Source organism: Gouania willdenowi, chromosome 13 (genome assembly GCF_900634775.1).
Source record: "Gouania willdenowi chromosome 13, fGouWil2.1, whole genome shotgun sequence".
Taxonomy (NCBI): domain Eukaryota; kingdom Metazoa; phylum Chordata; class Actinopteri; order Blenniiformes; family Gobiesocidae; genus Gouania; species Gouania willdenowi.
In genome coordinates this window covers 20,477,608-20,504,549 of record NC_041056.1, presented here as the reverse complement: position 1 = coordinate 20,504,549, position 26,942 = coordinate 20,477,608, and the positions used below count along the sequence as shown (strand labels likewise).

General features: G+C 37.6%; 1 protein-coding gene across 9 annotated transcripts in view; it reads left to right on the top strand.

Annotated features, from left to right (window-relative positions):
* gria4a (glutamate receptor, ionotropic, AMPA 4a) overlaps window positions 1-26,942 on the top strand; it is a 116,682-nt gene that overhangs the window by 66,073 nt on the left and 23,667 nt on the right. For all 9 annotated transcript variants that reach the window (XM_028465541.1, XM_028465535.1, XM_028465532.1 and 6 more), the window contains exons 9-13: window positions 330-434; window positions 2,132-2,242; window positions 13,223-13,429; window positions 14,176-14,391; window positions 15,208-15,368. In XM_028465541.1, the coding sequence (XP_028321342.1) occupies window positions 330-434; window positions 2,132-2,242; window positions 13,223-13,429; window positions 14,176-14,391; window positions 15,208-15,368 (800 nt within the window). The remainder of the gene's footprint in view (window positions 1-329; window positions 435-2,131; window positions 2,243-13,222; window positions 13,430-14,175; window positions 14,392-15,207; window positions 15,369-26,942) is intronic.

The window sequence follows — 26,942 nt, the reverse complement described above, 5'->3', positions numbered from 1 at the left end:
ACACAGTTAGGGACACTAGAGTGAAGTATTATGAGCCACAAAAACCCTTTCTAGTTTGTTTTTTTAGTGTTTTAATTTTTGAAGGAACATTACTCAGATTTATACATTGACTTACACTTTATGATTTTCTATCTTCATTGAACAGTAGTTAAATTACCTCTATTGAGGAGTTAGAGCAAGAGAAAGTGTTAGGACGTCATGCCCCTTAGTTTTACAACCCCTAATGTTATGAAGGACCGTATAACTAACTTTTACTTTCAAATGCAAACTTACAGCAGGCATTTTTTTCAGATATCTTTGTTCTTACAGACACTGTTGTTCTGACTTAGGTGCGAATACAAGGCTTAACTGGGAATATTCAGTTTGACCACTATGGCCGAAGAATCAATTATACAATGGACGTGTTTGAACTGAAGAGCAATGGCCCACGAAAGGTAAGCTCTACTCTTTGATTAGAAATGAAACATCCTTTTCTACAAACAACACCTTTATGAATACATTCCTTGCCAAAAACAATGTCAGTATACTGCTATAGTAAGAACAACACTTATTTTATAATAGTTTTTTGGAGTGAGCCCTGGAGAACATTTTTTAAGCCACTTCGGTGAACAGAAGTATTAAAAGTTTGGACGTAATCTATCTTTATAATTACAAAAAGGGTTTGGTTGTTGTCTTTGTTAGATAAAACATACAGCCACAATGTTCCAGCATCTCAATCGTTCCTTTGACAGCAATGAGTGTTTATTAAATTATTTTGTCTCACACTTAATATTTTATCCATTCTACGACCGCAAAGGAAAAATGGATGAAGTGATTTAAACTTTCTTTCTTTTGTTCTGCTTATTTGTAAGTAATTAAGTAATTTATTTATAAAGCGCTTTTCGCAGATAAAATCACAAAGTGCTGTACAGAGCAGTGGAGAAATTAATACAAGTGCAACATCATAAGAGCATAATAAAACATGGGTGCATATATATATCATAAGAGCAGCATCATAAAAGGATAATAAAAATTTTAAATCCAGTTAACTAAAAGCTTTTTCTGAAAAGCAAAGTCTTCAACAGCTTCTTAAAAGTGTCCACACAGTTGAGCTCCCTGAGAGACTGGTGCAGGTTATTCCAGAGTCTGGTGGCCACAGCCTGGAACGCCAGGTCCCATCGGGTTTTAAACTTAGTTTTTGGGATCTTTAGGAGATCCTGACCTGAAGACCGAAGACTGTGCCCTGAACTGAAGTGTAGGGGCACAACAAGTCCGAGATATATTGAGGGGCCTGACCATGTAACGCTCAGAACGTAAGAACTAAGATTTTATAGTCTATTCGAAATTTGACTGGAAGCCATTGCAGAGTAGAAAGAATGGGGGTGATGTGGGCATTCTGTACAATCTGGAGTCTGTTTAGGGTTGCGTTATTAAAACAAGTGAAAACAGAATTACAATAGTCAATGTGAGATCATATAAACGTGTATGACTAGTTCGAGATTTGATTTTGCTAATAAATGCCTCACTTCAGAGATATTTCTCATGTGGTAAAAACAGTTTTTAGTCAGTTGACGGCAGTGTCCCTCCAAAGACATTGCTTGATCAAACACAACCCCAAGGTTTCTGATGCTGGTTTTAACAGATGAGCCCAAATCACCAAGGGAGTTTTTAATCAGAGGGACCTTTTTTATCAGGAGCATTGATCAGAGTTTCTGTTTTGTTTGTATTTATATGGAGATAATTTGATGACAACCAGTTTTTGATACAGGATATACAATCTAAGAACTCAGATAAAAAGTGAAACTCTGAGTCATTAAAGGAGCAGTACAAATGGATATCGTCAGCATAAAAATGATAAGACACATTTTTAAAACCACGGATCAACCGACCAAGAGGCATCACATACAATAAAAACAAAACAGGCCCCAGAACAGAGCCCTGGGCTACTCCACATGACAGCTTGGACATATTGGACATTACATCGTCAATAGCAACATTAAAAGTTATTCCATTTATGTAAGAGGTAAACCACTGGAGAACAGCTCAATATCCTCTTTAACATGAGTTTTCTTTTTTTTTTCTACGGATATTAAAATAGTGAGGTTGTTTGGACATAGTTCAAGCTTTTATCTCCTGTTTTTTTTCTTCTCAGATTGGCTACTGGAATGACATTGACAAGCTCGTGTTGGTCCAGAATGAAAATGTTCTTTCCAATGACAGCTCAGCAATGGAGAACCGGACAGTTGTTGTGACAACAATCATGGTAGTATACCCTTGGACTGTATACTATTCACTATTAGAGATTAGGGCAAAACTGTGTTTCTACAAAGACAATCATATTATTACTAAAATTATAATTATCATCCAGAATAAATCAGAAATTGAGATAGATATTTTTTTTTAATACAACTAGAGTTGTTTGACAAAAACGATGCATGTATGCTTGTATGCTGTAGTGCTGAAGGAAGAAATGAGGAAATGTTTGCAACAATAAAAAGACGAAGCTCCCGATTACTTGACATACAAATGCTGAAGGTTCCTGTGCACTAAGAAATTTCTTTTGCATAGTTGCATTGGTAACTTTAGTGATGGAAAATATCGACAGCAGTAAGAAAATGCAGCCAGTTTTTAAAAAATAGCCACTTACTGTAAGCAATATAAATCATTTTTGGACCTTAAAGAGCTGACTTGAAGCCTGCGTTTGGATAGATCATCATAAAAAGGCAATGCTGATGTAAATAACCAAAACAACAATGGTGGATAACACTCTAAACACATATTTTTTGGCCTTTTTGTTAGTCTGCTGCTTGTTATATTAAAGCTGCTGCATTTCTAAATTATATGGTTAGTAAAATAATGATTGAAGCGGCTTGCTAAAAGGTCATCCAATATATTTTAAAAATAACTAACAGTTCTAAGCTTTAAGCTAATGTAAAAAGCAAAATCTAGTTGATCACCATTGAGAGTTATACAGATACACATACCAAGAGGCTTTTTGTCCATCAAAGAAAAATTAAGCTGAAGATGCTCTCACAGCACAACTTGGGAGAATGGCACTTGTCCAGCTGGAAGATTAGACTAATTTCTCATTTGTAGGCAAATTTAAAACTGACCTCGGATCAACCATTTATGAGTGACCTGAGCTCCTGGCTCTTCTAATGGCTTTCTCACAGACACCACTGTGCACTGTGGTCTAATTATTGCCTCTTTCTTCTACGAACAGGGACAAACAGGGGCTAATCAGTTGATTTGTGTGCAACTTCTGCTTACATTTCACTTCACCCATCTGCAGTCTTTTATGGTGGCCATCTCCTTCCTGTAAAGGCAATCAGTCTAATTCAATTGGGCATGCAAAATGATGCTAAGGAAAGCAACTATAAAAGGACTAATTTGAGGCTGGAGTTAAACAAGAAGCAGATGCTCGAGCTTTGGAAGTTCAGCATTTCATCCATTATGTTGCTGCAGCCGGACAACTGAACGTCATAAAATAATCTGTATTGCGTAAGCATAGTGCTGGTGGTCAAACTTTTTTTTTTTTTTTTAAACTAATAAAGTTTACTTCATAACTGTGAGAGAAACAACAGCACTCCTGGTGGTCTAGTTAGGTATTACAGCACAAAGGTGAACTGCCACTCACAATTTCTTAGAGTGTAGTGGTTGTAGGGGTCACCAACCTTTTAGAGGGTGTGAAGTGTCAACTGTGAACTACTTCATAGGTACTGAAAAGTATGAAGGCTTACCAGTTAGAAAAGCACTACTTAAATACTAAATGTTCACAGTTTTACTTTAATTAGAGGCAAGGATAATAAGGAAGGCTTGCAGTAACATAAAAAGGTAGGAAATGTTGAGGTTTCAGCATCAAGCACTTTATTTCTCCTAATTTATGCAATTGTTTCATATGCATTAAATTGTAGAGAAAATCCCTCTTAATTTAAAAAAATATGTATCATCATTTTATATATAACATACCGCTGACCATACATCAGATCTGCAACACTTAAAAACATTTATCACAATGTTTCAGTGAAAAGAAACATTTCAAGATGGTTAATTTAATGCCAATCACCAATATTTAACTTTACTAAGTGCTAACTACATCTGTCATATGTATTTATCTTTGTGAGTTTGAATCCTGGAAAGTAAATCAGATTTTAGATGGAGCTCATTGGTGACTAGAGCTCCTCACATGGTCCAAGCGAGCTACCTGGTGCCCACGGGCACCATGTTGGTGACCACTGTTCTATGCTCTGTCCCAAGAAAGCAAGACGGTCAGCTATTCAGACAAATCAGTATGCTAACGTCAACTGCCTAATCTTAAAAAATGTTAAATGTCACACTTTTTTTAAACACTTTTTTTTGGGCTAAAATAGTTTTCAGTTTTTGTGAAACATTACAATAAAATGGTGCTGTCCCTGTTCATGTCTCCAACACGTTGCGCTGTGTCTTCATGGCTCCCTCTCTGCATCCTTTTGTCAGCTAAATTTTTCTAACACATCTATCTGCTCTCTGGCTGTCTTGTTGGTTCTCTGTCAACTTGCGTTTTGTGTTTTTCAACACCTCTACACTGTTCTTACATGCCCGCTCTTCTGGCATATTTCTCTGTAGACAGTGACCTCAGCTGGCTTTTACTAACGTTAGCTCAGCCACTTCCTCCTCTTTGCAGCCTCTGATGATGAGGAAGCCTCTACTGCGACACTGATGCCAAGTCTGCAGGCAAAGGGAGAGACTGAAACACCGTCTCACTAGAGTCGCAGACCTCGGGGAGCCCTCAGAGCAGATACAGCTGATTTTTCTACAGCTTTGTATAAAGACCATCTTTGTTTTGCCTTTTCCTTTATGTCAATATTGTTTCAGAGTTTAGATAATCCATTATTAAATGTTACATATACTTGGAGTGACAATGACATATAGAAAATATGAAAGTTAACACTAATGGCCACCATGTTGAAGCGTGTGGTTATAGTCTAAATTGTTAGATTTTTTCAAAATCCTGACATTTTTCTCCAATTATTTGAAAAAATCTTGCCAAATTAAATAAAAATGGGTCAACAAAAAATAAAAATAAAATGACATTTAAGTACCTGTCATTTATTGCTTGGCTATAGTTGATGCCTTCCATACTTTATGTTTAACTTATTACTGGAAGTGCAAGCTTGGGAACATTATTGTGGAAATTGTTTGTTTTCCCGCCTTAAACCTGCGGCCCACTTGGGATCAAACTGGTCTGTATTTGGCCCTTGAACTGAAATGATTTTGCCACACCTGATCTAAAGAGAACCGGAACAATTGGACGAGAGATTTGCAAAGAAAGCTGTGGCCTCTGTTAACATTTTGCCCAACAACATTAAAATGTCTGTTTTAGCTATGCTGTACTCACATTATATCCTAACAGAAACTGTGCACAGAGAGTTTTACATAAAAATGTGCCTTTATGTTGAAAAAAAAAATGTAATTCTTTTATTTTATTGATGTTTCTCCAATGTTTAACTTCCTGTTTTATCTTTGAACTGTCTAAATATTTTCTGACTGGCTTGCTCATCCATTTTTGGCTACCCAAATCAGAAATATAACCGTAATCCAGCAACTATACTGTAGCTACTTCTAGTCTTGCATCCAGTGATGCAAGAGAGAAGCAAAATGTAGCACTTCCTCTGCAGTGCAGGTGACTCACACATGCAGTCTCTTACATTTTCACTCAATGAGTATCACACATGTGCTCTGATGGTGATTGATTATAATGCCTGTCAATGCTGTCTTTTATTGATGTGCACTTCTGGGAGGTTATCATAGACTGGTGTTCTATTGAACTTTACTTTTACTGTCTCCTCAAAACAAGCTCGATTATTTATGATGTACCTACTGAGTATTCACAGAAGTATCTAGATGCAGAACACAATCTGCAAGGTAATGGTTAAGTTAAGATTATCCTAATAGTGTTGGTATTATTGGCAGTTTAAATTGTGTTTCACTGCTGCGGTAGGTTTTACATATCAATGAACATAAAGCTTAGTTTTCAAGTTTTTCCAATTGTTTAGGGTTCTCAGTGCGGTATGATGGGGTTGAGGGTTCCAGGTGTATGGGGTGATGGTTGGGATGCATTGTTGCAGTGTTGGGTAGACCGTCTGCTTTACTTCACCCACTCGAGCTGCCTTAGGTAATGCTTGATGAAATGTGGATTCCCATTCAGGCTCACGTGTGCGTTTTTGGAGGCAATAATGTGTGGTTGAGCTTTGTTCGTTGAGGGCTTTACAAGCCTTCACTCCTTCACTTTACTTTCACTGTCTCCTAAAATTAGGTAGTTAAACATCAATAAGCTCAATTATTGATTAAATTACAGCTACAACATCAATTTGATGACGTGCCGGTACCTAATAAGTATTCACAGATGTATCTAGATGCAAGACACAATCGGTAAGGTAATGGTTAAGTTAAGATTATCCTAATAGTGTTGGTATTATTGGCAGTTTTAAATTTTGTTGTACGGACCAAATACTGCGGTACCTATTTACATTGCAATGAACATCAAGCTTGGTTTTCTAGTTTTTCCAATTGTTTAGAAATGTTTGTTCCTGGGGTTTTCTCAGTTTGGTATGATGGGGTTGAGGGTTCCAGATGTAGGAGTGATGGTTGGGGTGCGTTGTTGGGTGGACCATCCGCTTCACCTCACCCACCCGGGCTGCATCTGGCACTGCTTGAGGAAATGTTGCTCAGTTCTGTGTTTTTGGTGGCAGTGGTGGTGTGGTTGAGCTTTGTTCGTTTGGGGCTTTACAAGCCTTCACTCATTCTCTCATGGTATTGAGATGACTAACTTTGCCTGCAAGATGGATTCTCCTGGTGTTCACAAACACAAGAATCCATTTTGTGTTGTTCCCATCTTTGCCTTTCAAAACTAGACCAAACCGATTCGAACCAATCGTGAGACAGTGTTGTGGTTTAGGGCGAGATACCCGGGTGTGACAAAGGTAGATGCGCCAAAGCAAAACTGCCGCATGGGCAGGGACGGGGAGAGGAACTAGCTGGGCTACCGCTATTAGCAAAGCTCCGAATCAAATTAGAAGATGTCAATGCAGGAGGATGGTTAACGTGTCCTTAACTCGCATACTCGTGTTGCAAAAACGGCAAAAGTCACTCAACGACATATTGACCGCAACATTACTATCCCAAAAGAAAGTTTTCACCAGCGGAGCCTTGTTTTTGTTGTCTCTGCGGCGCATGCCAATGACGACGTCATCATTTGTTACTGTTTGATTGGCTAAAACAAATCATGGTGGACAGACGCTTTGCCCAATCAGCTTCAAGCATTCTGTTCATGCCCCTCCCTGGTTCCAAAAGGATTCGCCAGACCCAGATCAATGTGGAGAACTCGAGTTAGAGGGAGGGCTCCACATCACTCTGGCTCTTGTCAGGTTATGAGATGACACCACTTGAATAAAGGTTAGATGTACACATGCATACTTTTCAGACAAGCCTTCCTGGACAGAATTGATGGCCTTTTGATCTCCTTTCTCACCGGTCTCACCTCTTTGTCATCAGCATCGTTAATGGTGTCTTTTACCATGCACTCAACTCCATATACACACATACTTACCCAACACTGTCTTTACCTTTCCATGCACCCACAATGGTGTAACTATGCTCTTTCTGGCTCATAATAAATGTCTTGCTGGAATAGTGTTTGAATTGTCTGTACTCAACTCGCTTTTAGTTATGATAAAAGGGAGAGCTGGTGATGGTCATATACAAGCACAAAGGCACATAATTCTTTGCCTGCAAGACTGACAGTGCTTATGTCCTTGAAAAATCTTGACTCCTTTCATGGTGTCAAATAATGAGAAACACTCAGACAAAAATAATCTATTAACATGCAAATGAATCTAAGTTATGATGGAACAAGTTGTGTGTGTTTTGAACAGAACACCAACCTCACAAATACAAATTGAAAAGATCACCTTGATTTTTTTCTGAGGGTACACTCAAACAAAAATGCTCAATATGGATGTTAAAGCAGAAACTGGATTAATCAAAACTGTAGGAAGAGAAAAAACAACCTGATGAATGTTGGTGGTGCTCTTTGCTGGGGGGTGGCTCGGGCTGTTCCGGTGGTTGAGGTCGGTATCGGCTGCGTTGGTTGGGGTCTGGTTAGAATCAGTTGGTACTGAGACGACATTGGGGGCTAAATGATTTATGCCTGTATTTTGTGCTGGATGGTGAGTCAGTTGTCGAACTGTTTAATTTGGTGTCAGACAAACAATGGTTTGACACTGTTGGTTGCTTATTTGTAGACTGCTTGAATGCTTGTTAGTTTGCTAATGTTTTCTTCTCTTTGTGGCTAACAAGCTGGTAGATAACAATGCTGACTCATCAGGCAGTAACTGGGTTTAATAAGGTTATTAACTGATTATTAAACTTGCATGCAAGTGGAGTGTTTAAGTGGACAGCTAAGTCGCTATGTTACGGCTGAATAGATGATGATGATGATGTGCTGAAACAATGACTGGGCAGTTTGGTGCCTGTTGGGTTGGGTCAGGGTGGCTTTTTTTACATGAGCTAGCTAACTGACTTAAATAACAAGTCCTTTCTGACTTTTTGGCGACAGTGTGAAATATTTCATTTCTTTTCAGCTCCAAACATTTACTTCTCTCCTTTTTTTACCCACCCTTCTATCCCTCTTCTTGTAAGTTTCTCCTTTTTTGGAGGGGGTAAAACCTCTTACTCTGCTGCTCCCTCTCTGCCTTTCACTCAATTCTTGTTTTTCTATTTTCTGCCTTTTGTCATCCCCGTTCTCATTTCGTCATTCCCTTCTATCTTTCCTACATCCAATATCCATCTCTATACCTGCTTCTTCTCCCATTTCCTCCATTCTTATAGATATCAGATTTTGACAGTCTTTCTCTCCTCTCACCAATTTCATCTCCCCTTTTCATGCCACGCTGTGACTCATGATGCCACATTGGGAGACACCTCTGTGATGTGCTTTCATCCAGGCAGTAAATACAGGCAACGGCATATCTTACTCACAAAAATAAACTCACTGCTATGCACTGGCATTACCACCTGCTCCTTTAAGCAAAATGCCTGGTGCAAACTAATAACTTAACCTTGGAAAGCATCCATGGCAAGGGTCAGATTGGTTTCAATTTGTCTTTCCATGTTTCTACTAAAACTAAAGTAGCTCCGTGTGATTTCACATGACCTTGAAATAGGGATGAATGCATCCTCTTTAACTCAAGTTAGGTAAACAGCTTCCACCGAGAGCCAATTATTTCAGAAGAAAAATGAGCTAATATCAATGAAGGACATTCACTGGTACCATGAGGACCTGCTGTTCACTATGGGGCCCAGATTACGTGTCTTCAGGGCAGTAAATAATGCAAAGATTATAGTTTCTACAGCTGATTCAATTAAGAATAACAGGTTCTCATTTGTAGAATGTAATATTCCTCATACATCAGCACTAAACAGATAAATTACACACAAAGATTGATCACATTTGTAACAAGTTATTTATTAACTTGCCGCCTTCTTGTATGAATGGCTGCATTTACACTTTATTTAAGTTGATGGTGGGGGAAATGAGCAAAGCAGTTGAGGTTCAGGCGATAGAAATTTGTAAGTAGTCATCGGATTCTTTGGTCTTCGTTTCCTAAGATCCGGATTTTCAGAATGAACACTTTGTGATTACTGTTCCATGAAGTGCAGTTTGCTTTTCTATTCTTCAAATTAGGTTCTTTGGGACTGTAGAATGAGCATCTTGGATATTTAGAGAACTTTGTAGGAAAATGTGGTGAAGACTCACAAGGTTGCAAAGCAGCCCCACAGTGAGTCTCTGGGGGACAGTGGGGCCAACCTGGAGGTATGAAGTCACATGAAGTACATAAGATGTTATTTATTCAGTATGCAAGCTTAGATAAATATTAATTTCTAAAAACAAATGCTATGTTAGGTATAAAATAAGAAGTTCAATTAGAGGGTGTGGGATAAATTGACAATGGTGTTTGTGGTACTATGTCTTGTGCCCAATGCTGTGCAACCCAGTGCAGCATAAACAAGGACATCACATTTGAGTGTAACAAAAAATATTTCCTTTATTTAAATACAAATACATCACGTTTAGTCATTTAAACATGAACTGATCAAGTAGAGAACAAGTTGTCATGGATGTCAGCAACTGGCCAACCTAGTAAACCAGCGATAAAATAATGTCTTTTTAGGGACATTTTACTGCACATCTTTGTTTGTGAAGTTGGTTTTGATCCCCACTGCAGTGCTTTTTTCCCCTGGCTTTGAAAGTGTTAAAATTGTATTTACATGGAGCACATTTGTCGTTCATTACCATCATGATTCATGTTGAGTCATTAGAACAAGCACCCCAGGAGCCGCTAATGTTTCTGATCCCACCATTCTCCGACATTAGGAGAAAAAAAAATGATTTATCTATTTTAAAATGAATGCGGGCTTGGTAAAATGTGTGAAATGTAAAGAAGACAAACTGTTACAGCATTGATTTGGTGTTTTGTTATATGTGGGGCAATGTACTGGAATCATTGTTTCTATGTTCTCACTGATTGTGTTTTTTCCCATTGAGTATTTTACCAAAACATAAATTGAATGATTTAAATGTTTTTTTTTTTTTTTCTTTTCTTTAAAAAGCAGTGTTCTGCAAGTAGCAAGTTTTCTGGTTTTTACTGTAATGTACAGAAAGGACCATGCTTTCATACATTTTATTTCCTCTGTTTTCTCGTTATAACGACTTAATTTTGTCGAGATCTCGAGATAACCAGACTTTTGTTTTTTATATAATGAGTTAATTTAATTTTTTTTCTTGAGATAATGGGATAATAAACCAAACAATAGTGTAGTATAATAAATTATTGCAGTGTAACAATGTCAGAGGAGCAGGAACATATAGATCACCGCATTAGGTTTCTTTTCAATCAAGGCCTGACACAGGCTGAAATAGCATTATGTCTCGCTATTACAGATAATATACACATTAGTGATTTAATATACTACAATATTGTTTAGTTTATTATCCCATTATCTTGGGAGAACAAATTAAATTAACTCATTATCACGGAAAAACAAAGTCTCATGGTTATCTCAAGATCTCGAGAAAATTAAGTCGCTATCACAGGAAAATGGAGGAAATAAAATGAAAGCATGGCCCTTTAGGGCTTCCGTAGTAATGTAAAAAAAATAGGATTAATATCTTATTTTCCTTTGTTTGTTTTTAATTCAAATGTAAAGTTGATTTTACAAGAATTTTAAAAAAAATGCTGCTTTGCATTGTCCAATAAAGTGTGCTTTGCGCAATAGATTATATTTTGATTCAGTATTTTTTTCTTTGTGTACTATGTTTATGTGTTATTAGTATGATAATGTTATGTGTGTATTTATCACAAAAACAAACTGTTAAAATGTCATTTTACTATACGTGTTTACAAATGAAGGATATAAGCATGAATATAACTTTCCATTGGAGGTTTGTGATGTCTGCTTATACAAGGTTGTCTATAAGATTGGAATTAATTTGGCTAAAACTTATTTGCGTCTTTACTCAATTTGCTCAATTGATCAAGTTTGTCTAAATCGATTCATAAGAAGAGGTTAACAATACTTTATTCCAAACTAATTGGCAACCCTTTACACATACATGCCTCTGCTTGTTTCAAAGTTATTCACTTTTCTAGTCTGCTTTATTTCTATACGTTTGCATCCAGATCTGTAAACTGTACATCTACTTTTTTTAAATTGTGCATGTAACCCACTCTGAATAGACCCAGTTTGTTGTCTATGTAAATTTACTGATGGAAGCATAATATCTCTTTAGTACTCCATTGTGTTTTATTATCTTCACAAGCCATTTTGTAGCTTTGGAGTATTGAATAACCTGAAAACCCTTTTGATTAATTAAATGAGATTGGTCTTTGATAAAAAGGTTTGATAACATTTAAATAGGATTGGTTTCAGTTGGATTACAGGGTTAGTGGCCTCAGGCATTATACAACAACTCACTGCTCCTGTCACTCAGCGTTTCTCTCTCACTCTGTGTGTGTGTGTGCGCGTGCGTGTGTGTGTGCGTGTGTTTTTCTTCTCTTTGTGGAAGTGCAGTAATTTGTATGCACCTGCTTTTTTTGTTCCTACACACTTGTGTGTCAGTGTGTATGTGTTGGATCCCAAGTCACCATTCTCCTAACAGACAATAAAAGGCCCTTTTCCGTTCTTGTTTGCAGCGTGCGTTATAAAAGCAGCAGTCCTCTTTTAATGTTCTTTGCATGTCTGTAGTTTTGTTTTCTTTATATTGTTTATGCTCCTCTTTGCTCCACTGTTGTGCATCAGCAGACAATCCTAGTAGAGTCAGAACGAGCCGAGAACAAAAAGAAATACGTTGTTAGAAAGCAGCTGTCAATGAAATCGGTAAACGTAAAAAAAAAAAACAATTCCAGCTGGTTCCTCTAAATCTATGGTCTGACTTTAAAATTTAACAAAGATCTATTGATGTCTTTTTAGTTTTTTAAATAAAAAGATAGTTTTGTCAGACCAAAAGTTATTACATAGTTACGATTCTCAACTAGTTTAGTTCTCATTCACACCAGTGTTTTTGCAAAGGAACCAACTACTATGAATGTTATATATACCCCAACATGCTTGACAATTGAGCACTAATGTGCTCATCTGCCCATATTTTTATGAGGTACTGTACCTCCTCTTTTGACCACATTTGACCCCGATTCATCTCTAGTTAGCTCCAAACCAAACTTGTGTGAAGAAATGAAGTTAGCGCTTCCCAAAATACACCATGTGGCGTAATACAGAAGCCTCCGTTGACCAAAAAGGCTGCTACATAGCAGCGCTGGTCTGAACATGAGGCCGGTCAATGTTCTCACCACACGCGAGCCGCACTGAACTCCACTTGAAACCGTACCGAGAACGACCTCTGGAGGTGGTCTCCGTACGGTTCTTTAGTTTGAACCAAATCAAATTGATCCACTTTCACACCAGCCCAAACGAACCAAATTTGCAGGTGCGCCGAACTCGAGTCCACTCCAAGCGGACCAGATAGTGCTGGTGTGAGAGCACCCTAATATAAACCCATGTATGTGCATTACTGTGTTTATGTTACCCTAAGGGTTATAGATGCTTCTTTCTTATTGTTTATTTTTCTTTTCTTCCCTGCTTGTTCCTTTTGATCCGTGATGTTCCTCCAAACAGTCTTTTTTTTCCCCTTATGCTGGTTTTGTAGGAAGGTCCTTACGTGATGCTGAAGAAGAACTGGGAGCTTTATGAGGGCAATGACCAATTCGAAGGCTACTGTGTGGATTTAGCTTCAGAGATTGCCAAACACATTGGGATCAAGTATAAGATATCCATTGTTCCAGATGGGAAGTACGGAGCCAGAGATCCGGAGACAAAAATATGGAATGGAATGGTTGGCGAACTTGTGTATGGGGTGAGGATACGTTATGAGAAGAAAGATTAAATTAAATTAAATTAAAAAAATTATATATATTGTGTGTTCTAAAACCTTTTCCAACACAAACCATCACTTTCACCCTCCAAGTTTGTATTGTAAATGTGATCTACACTAGATTATTAGGATTACACAACAACAAAAATATGCTTAATGCAGTCTGTACTCATCCTGAAGCTCATTGTGTCCTTTTGTGTAGAAAGTCACTCAGGTTCACCTACTTTCTGAGCAGGCAATTTTTTTTCCAATGACTCAGCCAAAAGTGGGATTTTATGTTATTACCAGAATGCAGACTTTCTATAATCTCATAGAGGACAATGGCAGCAGAGGTGTTACTGCAGATCAGCGACAGAAGAAATCCCCTCATGAATCCTTAGTGAAGGTGGCACAGCTGATCTGCTGCTCTGACTAATCAGTTTTGATTTGAGGCAAACGATACCAAAGCTTTCTGTGACTTTTCTGCCATTAGATGAAAATGTGTTTTATTACTGCAGACACCATCTGTGGTTATTGAACTGATAATGTTTTTGTTTTTTTTACTGGACATTTAATGAACTTCACTATTCCCAAACTTTTTGTTACACTTATACCACATTCTTATAACTTGTTGCTAGCAAAGAAATACTAAGTGCTCCTTAATGAAACTGTCTTAGATTTACAACTGCAAACCTAGAGCAGTGCATCTGTCTAAAGAAAGTGCTTAACGCCTTGCTTCTTATTTACAGAAAGCAGAAATTGCTGTTGCACCGCTGACCATCACTCTTGTGAGAGAAGAGGTGATCGACTTCTCCAAGCCTTTTATGTCCCTGGGAATTTCAATCATGATCAAAAAGCCTCAAAAATCCAAACCAGGTGTTTTCTCATTCCTGGACCCATTGGCCTACGAGATCTGGATGTGCATAGTTTTCGCCTACATCGGAGTCAGCGTTGTGCTGTTCTTGGTAAGTGTTTGCTGCTAGGAATTATCAAGAGTCCATGATAATTCACCTTTGACATTTTTTTTCATTATGTTTCTAGTATTTCATAAATGAAGTATTGTCTTGATGTTGTTTGTTGTGATCTTCCCTCTTTATTCGCTATAGTAGGATCTTAAAACAATTATACTAGAGTTTAGTCTTTAAAACGTATTCCCTTTGCTAAGGAGGTAATACTTTCACCTGCGTTTATTCATTTGTTTGTTAGCAGGATTACACCAAAAATACTTAAGATATTTTGACAAAATTTGAACCAAAGTTTTTTGTGGGGATCTGGATCAATATACTGATTCTGGATCAGTTTTAAAAATGTAAAATAATTCCTATCTCTCTTTTTTCAAAAATGTATATATTGATTACGTAACCAACAGATCTTTATGAAACTTGACTCAGTTATGTTGGGTTGGTTGCTTAATTACTCCATCGAGTTTCATTTAAATCAGATCCAGGTTGTGGATTTTTTTTTTGCAAAAAATGGGGGTGCCCATACATTTGGTCCTACTGTAATGTTATTCATGAGGATATACATTTCTTCCAAGCCTTTAAAGTGTGATCATTTTACCATGATCAGGATCATTGATCCAGATAACTGCTAATATTATTGGCAAAGAGGATATTTGACTCTTGGTGGAAGTTCATGCTCTTTGAGTGCTCTTGTTAGACAATTTTATTAAAGTCATTCAAAGTCATCAGCTTAGCTCTTTTCCACCTTAACCAATAACCAATTTGTTGTTTCGATAAATGGTGTTTATTGTCTTTGTTTTGTTTTTTGTGTTGTTTCAGGTGAGTCGTTTCAGTCCCTATGAATGGCATGCAGAAGAACCAGAGGAGGGAGCTACAGAGCAGGGCCCCACTGACCAACCTCCTAATGAGTTTGGGATCTTCAACTCCCTGTGGTTTTCACTGGGTGCCTTCATGCAACAAGGCTGTGACATTTCACCACGGTAAGAGAACGAGTAGGCACTGTTGTTCGCCTTTGCTTGTCAGGCTGAGAGAGTAGACGATAGTATCTTGGACAGTGCAGAGCGTGTGGGCTGAGAGAGTGTGTTTGTCTGACTGTAATGCCATAGTGCTGTCGTGTTTAGCAGTGGTGATTCAGATCTCTGAGTGTGAATCGCTTTTGTTGCTTCCACTGGTTTGGAATTCTGCCACTTAGGATGTGCAACACACTGCATAAATATGGACAAAACAAAGCCATGAAAGTGAGAGAAAACCACTGGCACGCAGTCAAGCCGTTGCATCCATATGAGGTCTGTTATGGTGGAAGATTTAGCCGTTTGCAAGGTGTATATGAAACTTTAATGACACAGTAGAGGGAGAGTCCAGCTGTATTTTTAGATATTTATAAGAATATGGCATTTTATTATTGATAACCTAAGAATGCAGTTTAGTGAAATATTCATAAACACCATCCTGAAGACCTTTGGGAAGCAAATCTAAGGAGAAAATAAGCAGAAGGGAGAGCTTCAACCCAAAACAAATGAATGAGTGATGGATCAGATAATCACAAAACAATGACATTTTCAAAATATTTTAGGTATATATGTAATTAGAAACGTATGAGTGCCTCATTACAGTTCTGGTTATGCTGAGATTACACAGAGTTCCGACACGATACGAGTGTCAAATCTGCATTTGTGACACTCGCAACAAAACGCAACCTAACTGGAGAGGGTTTGTAACAGTGCGTAGCATTCGGAGCACTCGTGGAGAAGTTTTTGATGTGTCAAAAAACTTCCACAAATGCTACAATTGTGACCATATTTGTAGAGTGCGTTGCAGTGCGTGAACATTCATGTTGCTCCCTGCTGATCTGGTTTGGCACGCGACAGAGCCTGAAAGTTTTGGCAAAATTTGCCACTGAATCCGGCCATTTTTCGTACTGCGTTGAAATGCGAGGCGCTTTGACACGGATGTAAATTCCTGACATTCTTCGCGTGTCGGTGCTCTGTGTAAACCCCAGCACGAGTTGGTGGCTTGTTTGTATGTACTTATATACTTACTACATACTGATGAACAATGGATCTCGTCTCGTCCTTAAGATCCTGAGATTCTTAAAGTCATCCACTTGAGGAAGGATTTTGTACCGAGAACATCAGTCTCAAATTTAGGATCACACTTGGCCACAAACCATATCAACAAGAGATTAAGGTTGTTGTTTCATAGTAAACAAGAGGACAACTTCATCAACAAAGATCAGAGATGAATATGAAGGTGTGCCATCAGTAAACACTGTAGAAGACCTGATAATGAGGTTTTAGTTATAATCTGGTGTATTGGAGTATGGACCAGAGTTTGACACTCATGCGTCACGGAATACATAATTTACATAATACTGTGGCACAAAGGCAGTTATCCCCCAATCTCATTCACACAAACTACTTTCCATCCATCCATTTGTTCATTTTTGGTGTCAAATTGTTCTGCTCGAATTTTGGCAAAGTGGATTCCATCCTGGCTTTTTCTGGGCATAACTTTTGCTCCTCCCTAAACACAGCTTTTATTGAAAAGTTTTGTTTAGTTTCATACTAGATGTATATTACTGTGAGTGTTTGTATGCATTTCCAGTAGCATTAATATCAGTAGCAATAAATATGGAGACGTCAATGTCAAAATTGATATATAAGCTTTTTCTGCAAAAATATCCAAGTATTTGAGGGGCATAGATCTAGAAATTTTTTCTTTATAAACTTTATACGTGATCATTCCCATCAGGAATTGAAGCTACACTGTCAGGAAATATAATGCTTCCCAAACTGGCACCACATGCTCACCAAGGGACATCTACTGTAGAGGGAGGCATGGCTTATTTTACCCCTTGAATCACCCAAGAGTTTATATTTCAGAGGCAATGTACAGTGAACTCAATGATGAAACCATGGGTTAGAGTTGAGGTCTAACACTTGACCAATGCTCCCCCACATTGCACTGCAGCTGCCTCCTGCTCCTATGTGTTAATGGTAGAGATAATATATTTTATGTAGAAAAATACTAATTATTTTAAGCCAACTGCATTAGGCACTTGTCTATTCCACCAACTTCAGCTACTGACTCTATACTTCATTACATTTTCCAGACTACTAGAGTCTGAACGAGGGAAATCTAGAAGAATTAATAGATCGCTTTGCTGGGTAACAAAATGTTGTTTCGGTGCCTGCTTTGCATAATTATGCAGTTAGTTTCACATTTACATAATACATACCATTAGCTGCTCGTTTGACAGGAAAAATGTAAAAACTTTAAAACTTTGTTGTTAACTGAAATCTAATACCTATTTAAGTGTCTTTTGGAGACTGTGTTAATGGAATAAACAAATATGGGAAGAAACTAAGTGCTATCATTTTTGCTTACAAATGACACAAAAATTGCCACTCTTCAAAATTCAGCTCAAATTTTGGCCAGGGCCTTGACGACTTGACCGTTACTTTCCATTTACAAATAAAGAAAATGCTAATCCATTTATATCTTAACTTTAGACTCACTTAAGGATCTACCACAGTGCATTATAGCTTTACAATCATCCTGTTTTATTTGTATTTCAGTAATTTGTCTATCTTTCAGTTGAAGCTAAACCCCGTGAAGTCTTTAAAAAGATACATTTGTTGCTGTCACATTAAATTGGACTGGATGTGGCTTTAAAGTACCTGCTGCAATGAAGCAAGGAAGCTTTTACTCAGCACTTCCTCTTGTTTGGCTTTTACTATTTTCAATATACTTCACATAGAACAGCTCATCAGCCAAAATATTCTTGTAAATGTTGGAAGGCTTTGCAGTTGCTAACAAAGCTCTTTATTTGAAGACATGTGAAATAGTATCTAAAAAATGTATAAGCTGTCATAAAGTTAAGCAGTTTGAAAGTAAAACAGCATGACATAAAAAAGCAAACTCTGCAGAATCCTTTAAATCATCACCTGAGAAACCGAGCTATGTGTTTCATATCCCATTGTCAGACATCATATCCCTTCCCTTCATTTCCTTTTTTTAGTCCAGTACATGTAGGCAAAATCATCTGCTATAGCAAACAACTCAAACAAGACTCATAATTTTCACTTTTTGTTATGAAATTGGTTATTACATTTTATTAGAGACTACGGTTGGTGTTCTATCTACACTTTTCCTGGAGGTGTAAATATCATTACAGCCATAGCTTTCTGTTTGGCAATTTATTAATTTGAATTTGACTTTGTTGGAATTTTGCAACACTTAACTCATTCACTGCCAGCCCCTTTCAGAGCAGCCAACCCCATATTGCCAGGCGTTTTAGATGATTTTCACTGATTTTTAAAGACCCACAGAATATTTTGTACTATGACAATTCTGACACAATTCTGAAAGATTTAAGTCTCTAGTTTCATCAGAAAAAAATTATTTTGTTTCTAGCTTGTTTTGTTTTTCCGTAATCTGCAGTTGAATAGAGGCAATTTTCAGATAAATCGCCCGTTTGTGACAAAAAGCTGAGAAAAGTGACTTAAAAGCAATTTTTTTTTTTTTTTTTTTTTTTTTTTTTTTGCTTTAAGGACACCTAAAAATTAGTTTTCCACTACAAAACTACAAAAACAACACTGAACAGGGCTTTTTATGGCAAAATCATTATTATTATTTTGCTATCTATGTCAGAGTTGAATGGTTTGCTTACTGTATTTTGGTGTTCCTCCAAGTCTCTCCCCCCGTCATTCTCCCCACATGCAACTTCCTCCTCCTCCCGGACATGCCGAGTCTCACCACTTGCCTCTTTTTTGATAGTTTTCTCTCACCATCACGACACTCTCAATAGTTGACTTAGGTTCCACACATGCTCTGGTCGAATGTGTGCTGATGTGAGCTGCTGAGAACTTCAGCATCAACTCTCGTAGCACCAATTTCTGTCTTGTAAACTCCTTTCCTCTCCCTCTGAGCTCTGCCCAACACAGGTGATCTCTCATCCAAAGGTGCGCTTCTGCCACCTACATGTCACCAGTTGGTCACTACACCATGGTACAAGTTAGATATTCACCTTAGTTTCGTCAAACTGTCTCCTAGCAACCCCAGCCAAAAAACACAATTCACATCTTCAGACGTCTTTGGCAGTCAATGTTATTAAGTCAAAAAATGTCTTTTGAGTTAAAATGTCTGCTTGTAACTTTTAGATATGTTTTAGTTATTAACATAGAGTCCAAAAGAGGTCTCTCTTGTAAATGAGACCTCACTGTCTCAACGGAACTATACCTGTATAAATAAATAAATAAATAAATGATTTTGGTGCATATGCGCTTTTGTAGGAAAATTTAAGCAATTCCATGAGGTTAAAACAGGCCTACAAGAAAGGTTGGTGTTCTTTGTGGCTTTTTTTCCCTAATGATAAAAAATATAATAAATTTGTTTTTAACAAACAAAATAAGGGTTTATTTTAAGCTATAATAAACCTTGTTACTTCTTTAAGTCTTTGTGCGTGTATGTTTTTGCGTGTGTGGTTGGATATAATTGTGCATTTAGCAAAACATGTTGTGTCTCTAAAATGTTGTCTTGTAAACAATGAATGACTGCCTGTCAAAGTTGAGGCTAAGGCGTTGACATTTCTTGTTTGGCTGGAATCCGGATGTGTGGAGATGCGAATAAAGGATTGTGTGTATTGAGCTGCCATAGTGGGTCAATTGGTATTCAGCATGTGCTTTGCTGCAGCCATCTCTGCAGTCTGGAAGGCGTGTAACACACTTCTATTCAGCTCTATGTCTGTCTGTATATCTATATACAGTATCCATCTGTCAATCTATCTGTTTGTCTGTCTAATTGTATATAAATTAATTAATATGTCTGTCTGTCTGTCTGTTGGGTGAAAGCCCTCACCTTCATATTACTGTAAAGTAACACACACATACACACATACACACACACACACACACACACACACACACACACAAATGTGATACTCTCATCCTTTTTGTGTTTTTATTGCATTTTTTATTTCCCTAACACAAGGTAATGGCTGGCAGCAGATATGAATAGAACACTTCAGCGCACAGTGTCAAAGTGACCTTGGTTGGTGTTTGCACCTCCTTCTGTCGTTGCACCTCCCACCTGTCATTTTAGCCCTTTTTCTGCATGTTGTTGAACAGTCTGGTGATAAGGCAACGTGTGGCAACAAATTGAGGGTTAGGTGGTGTCAATGGAATTTTTTAAAGTAACGGTGTGGCTGTGGGAAAGTGTCGACATCAGGAATGTGAGTGTGTGTGGAGTAGGGAGAGAAGAAAACCGATCACCTGTGAACATCTCACTGGGATTGGATCTGTCTCCGTCAATAAACATCTGAAATTACAGCTTTCTTCTGCAGTGTGTGTGTGTGTGTGTGTGTGTGTGTGTGTGTGTGTGTGTGTGTGTGTGTGTGTGTGTGTGTGTGTGTGTGTGTGTGTGTGTGTGTGTGTGTGTGTGTGTGTGTGTGTGTGTGTGCGTCCAGTGCCAGAAAAGCACGTGTGTGCCTTTGAGTGTCATGTGTAAGTATTGAGTAAATTCCGGTGGGTGCGTTGAATAGTTAATGGTACCAACAGATTCAGCTAATGGCATGACTAATTGACTGCAATGTGGCACTGAAGCCCACTGGATAATTAGTGATTAGTCTCAAGGTCACTGGTTTGAACCCACTCATGCTGACAGATGAGTGACATTAATGAATATAACAAGTGCTCCATTTTTTGAGTGTTCGGAGTAATCTTCTTTCCTGCTTCCTTTTGACAGTCATTCAGGTACTCTTATATTTGGCCTTAGGCTCCAATTTAATAATCTAGTATTGTTTTACACAGACATCGTGTGCCTTTCACAATGTTGATTATTGTCATTAACGACAAAACATTTGTGTTTACTTTAACCATTGAGTAAACAGAGAGATTGATGTGACTTTTCTTTTTTTTTTATATCAGTTTATAAACCTTTTTTTCCTCTATTGAGTCCCACTCAAGCCTGATTTGTTTATTTGTTTACCACTCTTCAGTACAATTATAAACTGAGAACAAACTTTCACCGCACTATATCAGGGATTAGAGGTGAAAGTACTTTTTAAAAGAAGTAAATTTATTTGTTACATTTCTACACCCAACCATCACTGAGTAAATTATTATTTTTTTATTTCCATTTCATGGCACATTGAACATATTCTATACGTTCTTAGTCGTTCCATTTCGGATCAAAGCCACTTTCTATGGTTCAGGTTGTGGTTTCTACTTATTATGTTGTTACCCACATGGCATATTTGGCATGTTTTAAAGTTCATAAATGTACATCTATACTTAGAGCCTGAATTTTGGATTGAATTCATTGGTGTTGTTTTATTTCAAAAAAGTGTTGTAAATTCTTCTTCTTCTTCTTCTTGAATTTCCGGCATGCGAGACGCATCAAAGATGTGTGTGCTGCCCCCCACAGGTCCCGTGTTTCCCCACATGTAGGCCATGTCTATGTGCTGTTTACCCTGTGCTATCCCAGTTCTGCACCTTTAGTTTTATAACTATGACCGTAATGAGGGACACACATCACCTCCATGTAATAATTGCCCTACTTCTTGCCACCCTAAACTCTTAATTCCCAGGATTTTTTTCTGCTGACTTTATGATTATTTTGATCTTTTCAGTTTTCTTTTCAGTTTGAGCAGAGCAGTTTATTACATCTACCATAAATAGTATGAAATTGTTCTTATCCACAATTCATGTTTCTTCCTTTATCTGTTTGTAGCCTTTGCACTCCTCTACTTTCCTCACTGTTTCATCTGTAAGTTTTCCTGTAAACAGCTTTGGCGTCGCTCAAGCTCTCATTTCGTTGAACCTTCTGAACCTCTGCTTCTCTTTTGCTGACTTCACAGCCTCCATAAGCTGAGCTATGCTCACCACCACCACAGTTAGCACACTTGGGTTTTACCCTATCCTCACACATCCCATATTCATATTCACCAGCACATTTGTATTTCCCACACCGCTGTAGCTATGTGACCAAGCCATTGAAATTTATAGCATCTGAGTGGTGAGGGGTCATAAGGCCTTACATTGTAGCTCAGGTAACCCATATAAACCTTAGCTGGCATGGAAGCTACCTTAAATGTTATCATTACAGATAAACTGTCACATCTTTCTCCAAAACGACCAGTTTTCAACCGTATCACCTCATGATCTCTGCCCCAAACATTTCCTCCGTTATCTCCTTTGTGGACACTTTAGTAGGAACACCATATACTAAACCACGCTGGGAGTTTCTACTCTACTATTCTGTGGCTTGTACCTTCGTTTTCCCTATCTTTCCTACCTTTAGTGCTTTTTGCATCTGCTTACGGTTTTCACAACACACTAGGTGATGCATTCCTCGTTATTGTGGCTGTTTTAATCTCTCCAACAGCTTAGAATTATACATTTTGACAAACCTTTTATTTTATACAGATGTCTTTGTGGAAAATAAATGAAGTTTCAATTGTGGTAGATTTGGTCTCTTCCTGTTTTAAGTTGATACATGAGATGTTTACTGTATGCAAGGGAACCGTGGCAAGATTTATCGCCAACAATAAACAAAAGTAACTTGTAACTTTTACTTAGAGTACTATTCACTTGAGCTACTTTTTACTTGTACTTAAGTATTTTATGCAAGTCTTACTTATACTTGCACTTGAGTACAATTTCAATCAGGTAACAGTACTTCTACCTGAGTAGGCTATATCAGTACTCTTTACACTTCTGTCAGAGATTACCAGTTTTCCTCAGGGAAAACCATCCAGTTTTACTTTGTAGGTACACAAACGTTGCTATTATTTTTATTGCAATTCTGAAAATATTTTTGTTTTGTTTTGTTGAGCATCAGTAAAAACATCTGCAGGCAGTGTAATTAAATTAGTCTTTCATACCAGTAGGTGGCAGTAGATCGTACAAGAAGGCTACAAAGTTCAAAGTACAAGATTTGATATTGTGATATTATTTTTCAGAATAAAAGTATTGCTGTGGTCTGAAAAGTAATTTTTAAACATATTGGTGCAGATTCTTTGGATGTATATTGAAGTACATGTAAAAATAAAAACAGCTAAGAAAATAATAACTAAGAATCCTATCAGTTCATTCTGAGCTTGTCTGTGAACTGATTTCTTTTACATTTTATGTCAAACATTATAATATTTTCTGTTACCACTTATTACTGTCCAGTGAGAACTAAGCCCCTGCAATGGGTTTCCATTTTCCTCTAGATTAAACCCACAATGGGAAAATTCCTGTGTTACAGCATCAAAAAAATGCAATTTACCCTATGCTGACATTGAAGTCTTGCTTTAATTTATGTAGTATCGCTACTTCACAATATTAGGATTATTTGGGTTAACTTCCACTGCTGCTGGTGTCCCCTAGAAGCTGTATTCAGAATGAACCTGAGTCAGCTAGTCTAGGCTCCAGCTGCCAGCACTGTATAAGACAAGTAGGTAAAGAAGACAAAATAAATATATACAGCACATTTCTCAAAGCTTAACCTTGACATTCAGATGAAATAATAAGATGGAATTGAACAGTTCATTGTGCCTCCTATTTTGTTTCTAAAGTAATAATCTAGCCTTTAATTTCACAGGGGAAGTGAGGCGCAAACTGTTGTTTAAAGTGTAAATGCAGAATGGCAACGCAACAGATTGCTTCTGTTTAATTCCTGCGTTCACTGTTATCTAGCTGGTGTGCAATTAGTGTCCTAAAATAGCAAGGACTAGTCTCAAGACATGAGAAAGCACACAAATGTCCTGATACACTTGCAGCATAGAAACATTGAAATGTGTTTGCACCATACTATATATTGTTAAGATCTATTTAATGGCTAAAAGACAAAAACATCACTTTAGATGCATGCAAACCGTTATGTGCTTACGCGTTCACACATTGAAAATCTGAAAGCATTACAATGTAAAACAAATAGGATATCTCTCAACCATGTGTGAGTGTGCATGGGAATATGCACGTACTAGTCAGTGTGTGACAGTGTGAGTGTGTCAGTGTAAGAAAGAGGAACAGCATGCCATTAATCTTTCACACAGAGGATTGGGGAGGCAATCTGTTGGCTATCATGGATGATACATGACCCTCCATTGAAGGGTTCGCCTGTTGCATACCAACACACACTGCACGGGTCACACACTTGCACAGAAACATCATTAAAAAAAGAACTGAGACATCACTCTTAAGGATCACCCATGTGTTTCAAAATGCACCTCAAAAGGCATTGGGAAATTGTACTGGGATATTACACACGTGCACATACCGGGTGCTTGTGTGCGCATGTATGATTTTGCACTTGGTCTCATCTAAATCAAGTGCCAGAAGGCAAACATACTCTCCCGCTTTGCCTCAAGGCCAGACACTATATCCCACTCTTTTACTCATTTACACACATACACACACACACGCACACACACACGCATATATATAAATATATAAAAAATCAAGGACAACATTTGGAAGTCGACAGCATGGTAATAATGGCGTCTTCAACCAATCTATTCCCCCCTGTCCTTGGTGGGATCTTCACTTACAAATTCACAGAGATAAAAAAAATTTTAGGCATTCTTTCAGATTAAAAGCTTCAGCCAGGCTGTATCAACAACACTCAAAACAAACTTCTTTTTAATAATTCAAAAAATAGCAAGTGTGAAACCACATTTCTGCACTGTTTATTGTCACAAATAAGCTTTTAATGCAGTAAGTATCAGTAATTTCTTCACAATTCTCTTTCGTTGGCACAGCATTATAACCCACTGAGGCTTTACTGCAAGGTTTAACAGCATATTTGCTGTCATAGAGATGAAAGGGATAATTATACCATTAACTTAAAATGAGGGAAATTAGGAAATAATTTATTTGTGAGCTTTATTTGCTAGATGCTGCAATTAAATGTATTGCATTAGCCTCCGAGGGCTGCTCAAAGTGGTAAAAGGAGACAAACAACTTAAAGGATACACGCAGTAAGAAGCCAATGGTCTAATGTGAACGAATTAGTGTGTCTATTATCAAACCTTTTTCACAATTTGATATTTTCATTTACATCATTATACAAAAACATCGAAAACACAATAGCAATGCAAATATTTAGAAATTTGCAGGTCAACTTTAGAGCATTTGTGTGTAGGGCTACATTAATATTACATAACGTTTCACACACAATATCTAAATAATGCATCAGCAAGGTCTGAATTCTGATACATCAATAATCAACCGATGACTAACTGTGTGGTTGTCTAATGAAATTTTGGTCACAGAGGTTCCAAACTCCAGTGAACGAAAAATACACATTTCTCAATTAAAAAATACCAAAAAAAATCACAATTCACTGCAGATTTTAGCCATCAGATTGTGTCTGTTATTGGAAGTAAGGATCCAAGTTTTTAGTGAACACATAAAGTGTAACAGACTTCCTCACTCATAATATGAGTACTAATATTATACTGATGTCACACAGTGTATTTATAAACTAGCAGAAGCTTTCTTTATTATGGTTTTTAAAGCTTAGCACTCATTTTTCCATGTGTTTGATATCATTATTGCCTCCATTAGTGGAAAAAAACAAAAAAGAATTGCTTCAGAACATTGTGTTCAAAGTAAGGATGCACCGATCCAACTTTATTGGTCCCGATATTGATACAGATACCTGGGTTTTATGACTCGACTGATACTGACCCAAGACCAGTGTTAAAATGATGACCTACATGCCTTAAGGCTGCTCTGCGTACATTCTTCCTGAGTATGTTTGAGCCTTAAATGTGGAAAACACTGGTAACTGTTTTGCGTAAAAGGCAAAAAATTAGTTACGGTAGGGTTAAGTTATTTAAACTATAAAGTGTTTAAATGTTTGCCAACAGTTGAAACAATGCTTCACAGCTTAAAGAAACTCCTATTTAAACATCTTCACCTTGTAGAGCCTAGTCTTTGTAGAGTAGCCAACAAAGTGAAATGCTTTATTTTGTCTACCTTTTTTTCTTTATATTATTTGGCGTGGTTTAAATGCTTAATTAAAGGAGCGTAAAGGCAGTATCAAGAAATAAAATTCAATAGTGACACGATGGCCGCTAGGGTAACTGCAGCCATCAGCCAAGTTTGTTTATTTATTTTGTTTATTTTAAGTCTTTTTTAATGCTAATGGTTGATGAAGCGCTCAAATTGCATTTCTCCCTATTGCCTTGAACAGTTCGTGCGATACATTTTGTACTGCTGTTCTGGGGCCGATTTCTCCATGTAGTTCTGCAGACGTGAAGTCAAATGATGCTGATGGTGACGTCAAATGATGCTGGTGCGCATTCTTGACGGCTTGGAGAGGCGTTCCAAAACCCCGGAAATAAAAAAGAATGTGAAGAAGACGGCTTGGAGACTGAAAGAAGACAAGCATAGTGGACTAATCTACTGTTTGGTTCCACAGATGCATGTGTGGCATGTGCACAGGTCTTATAGTAAACTGTCACATGAACGGCGAGTAAATAAATACCGTGTCTCAGATGGAGTACGGATTGCGCTGCGTTTTCTCGTCCAAGTCCGACTCAAAAAGTGAAAACCTTGTTT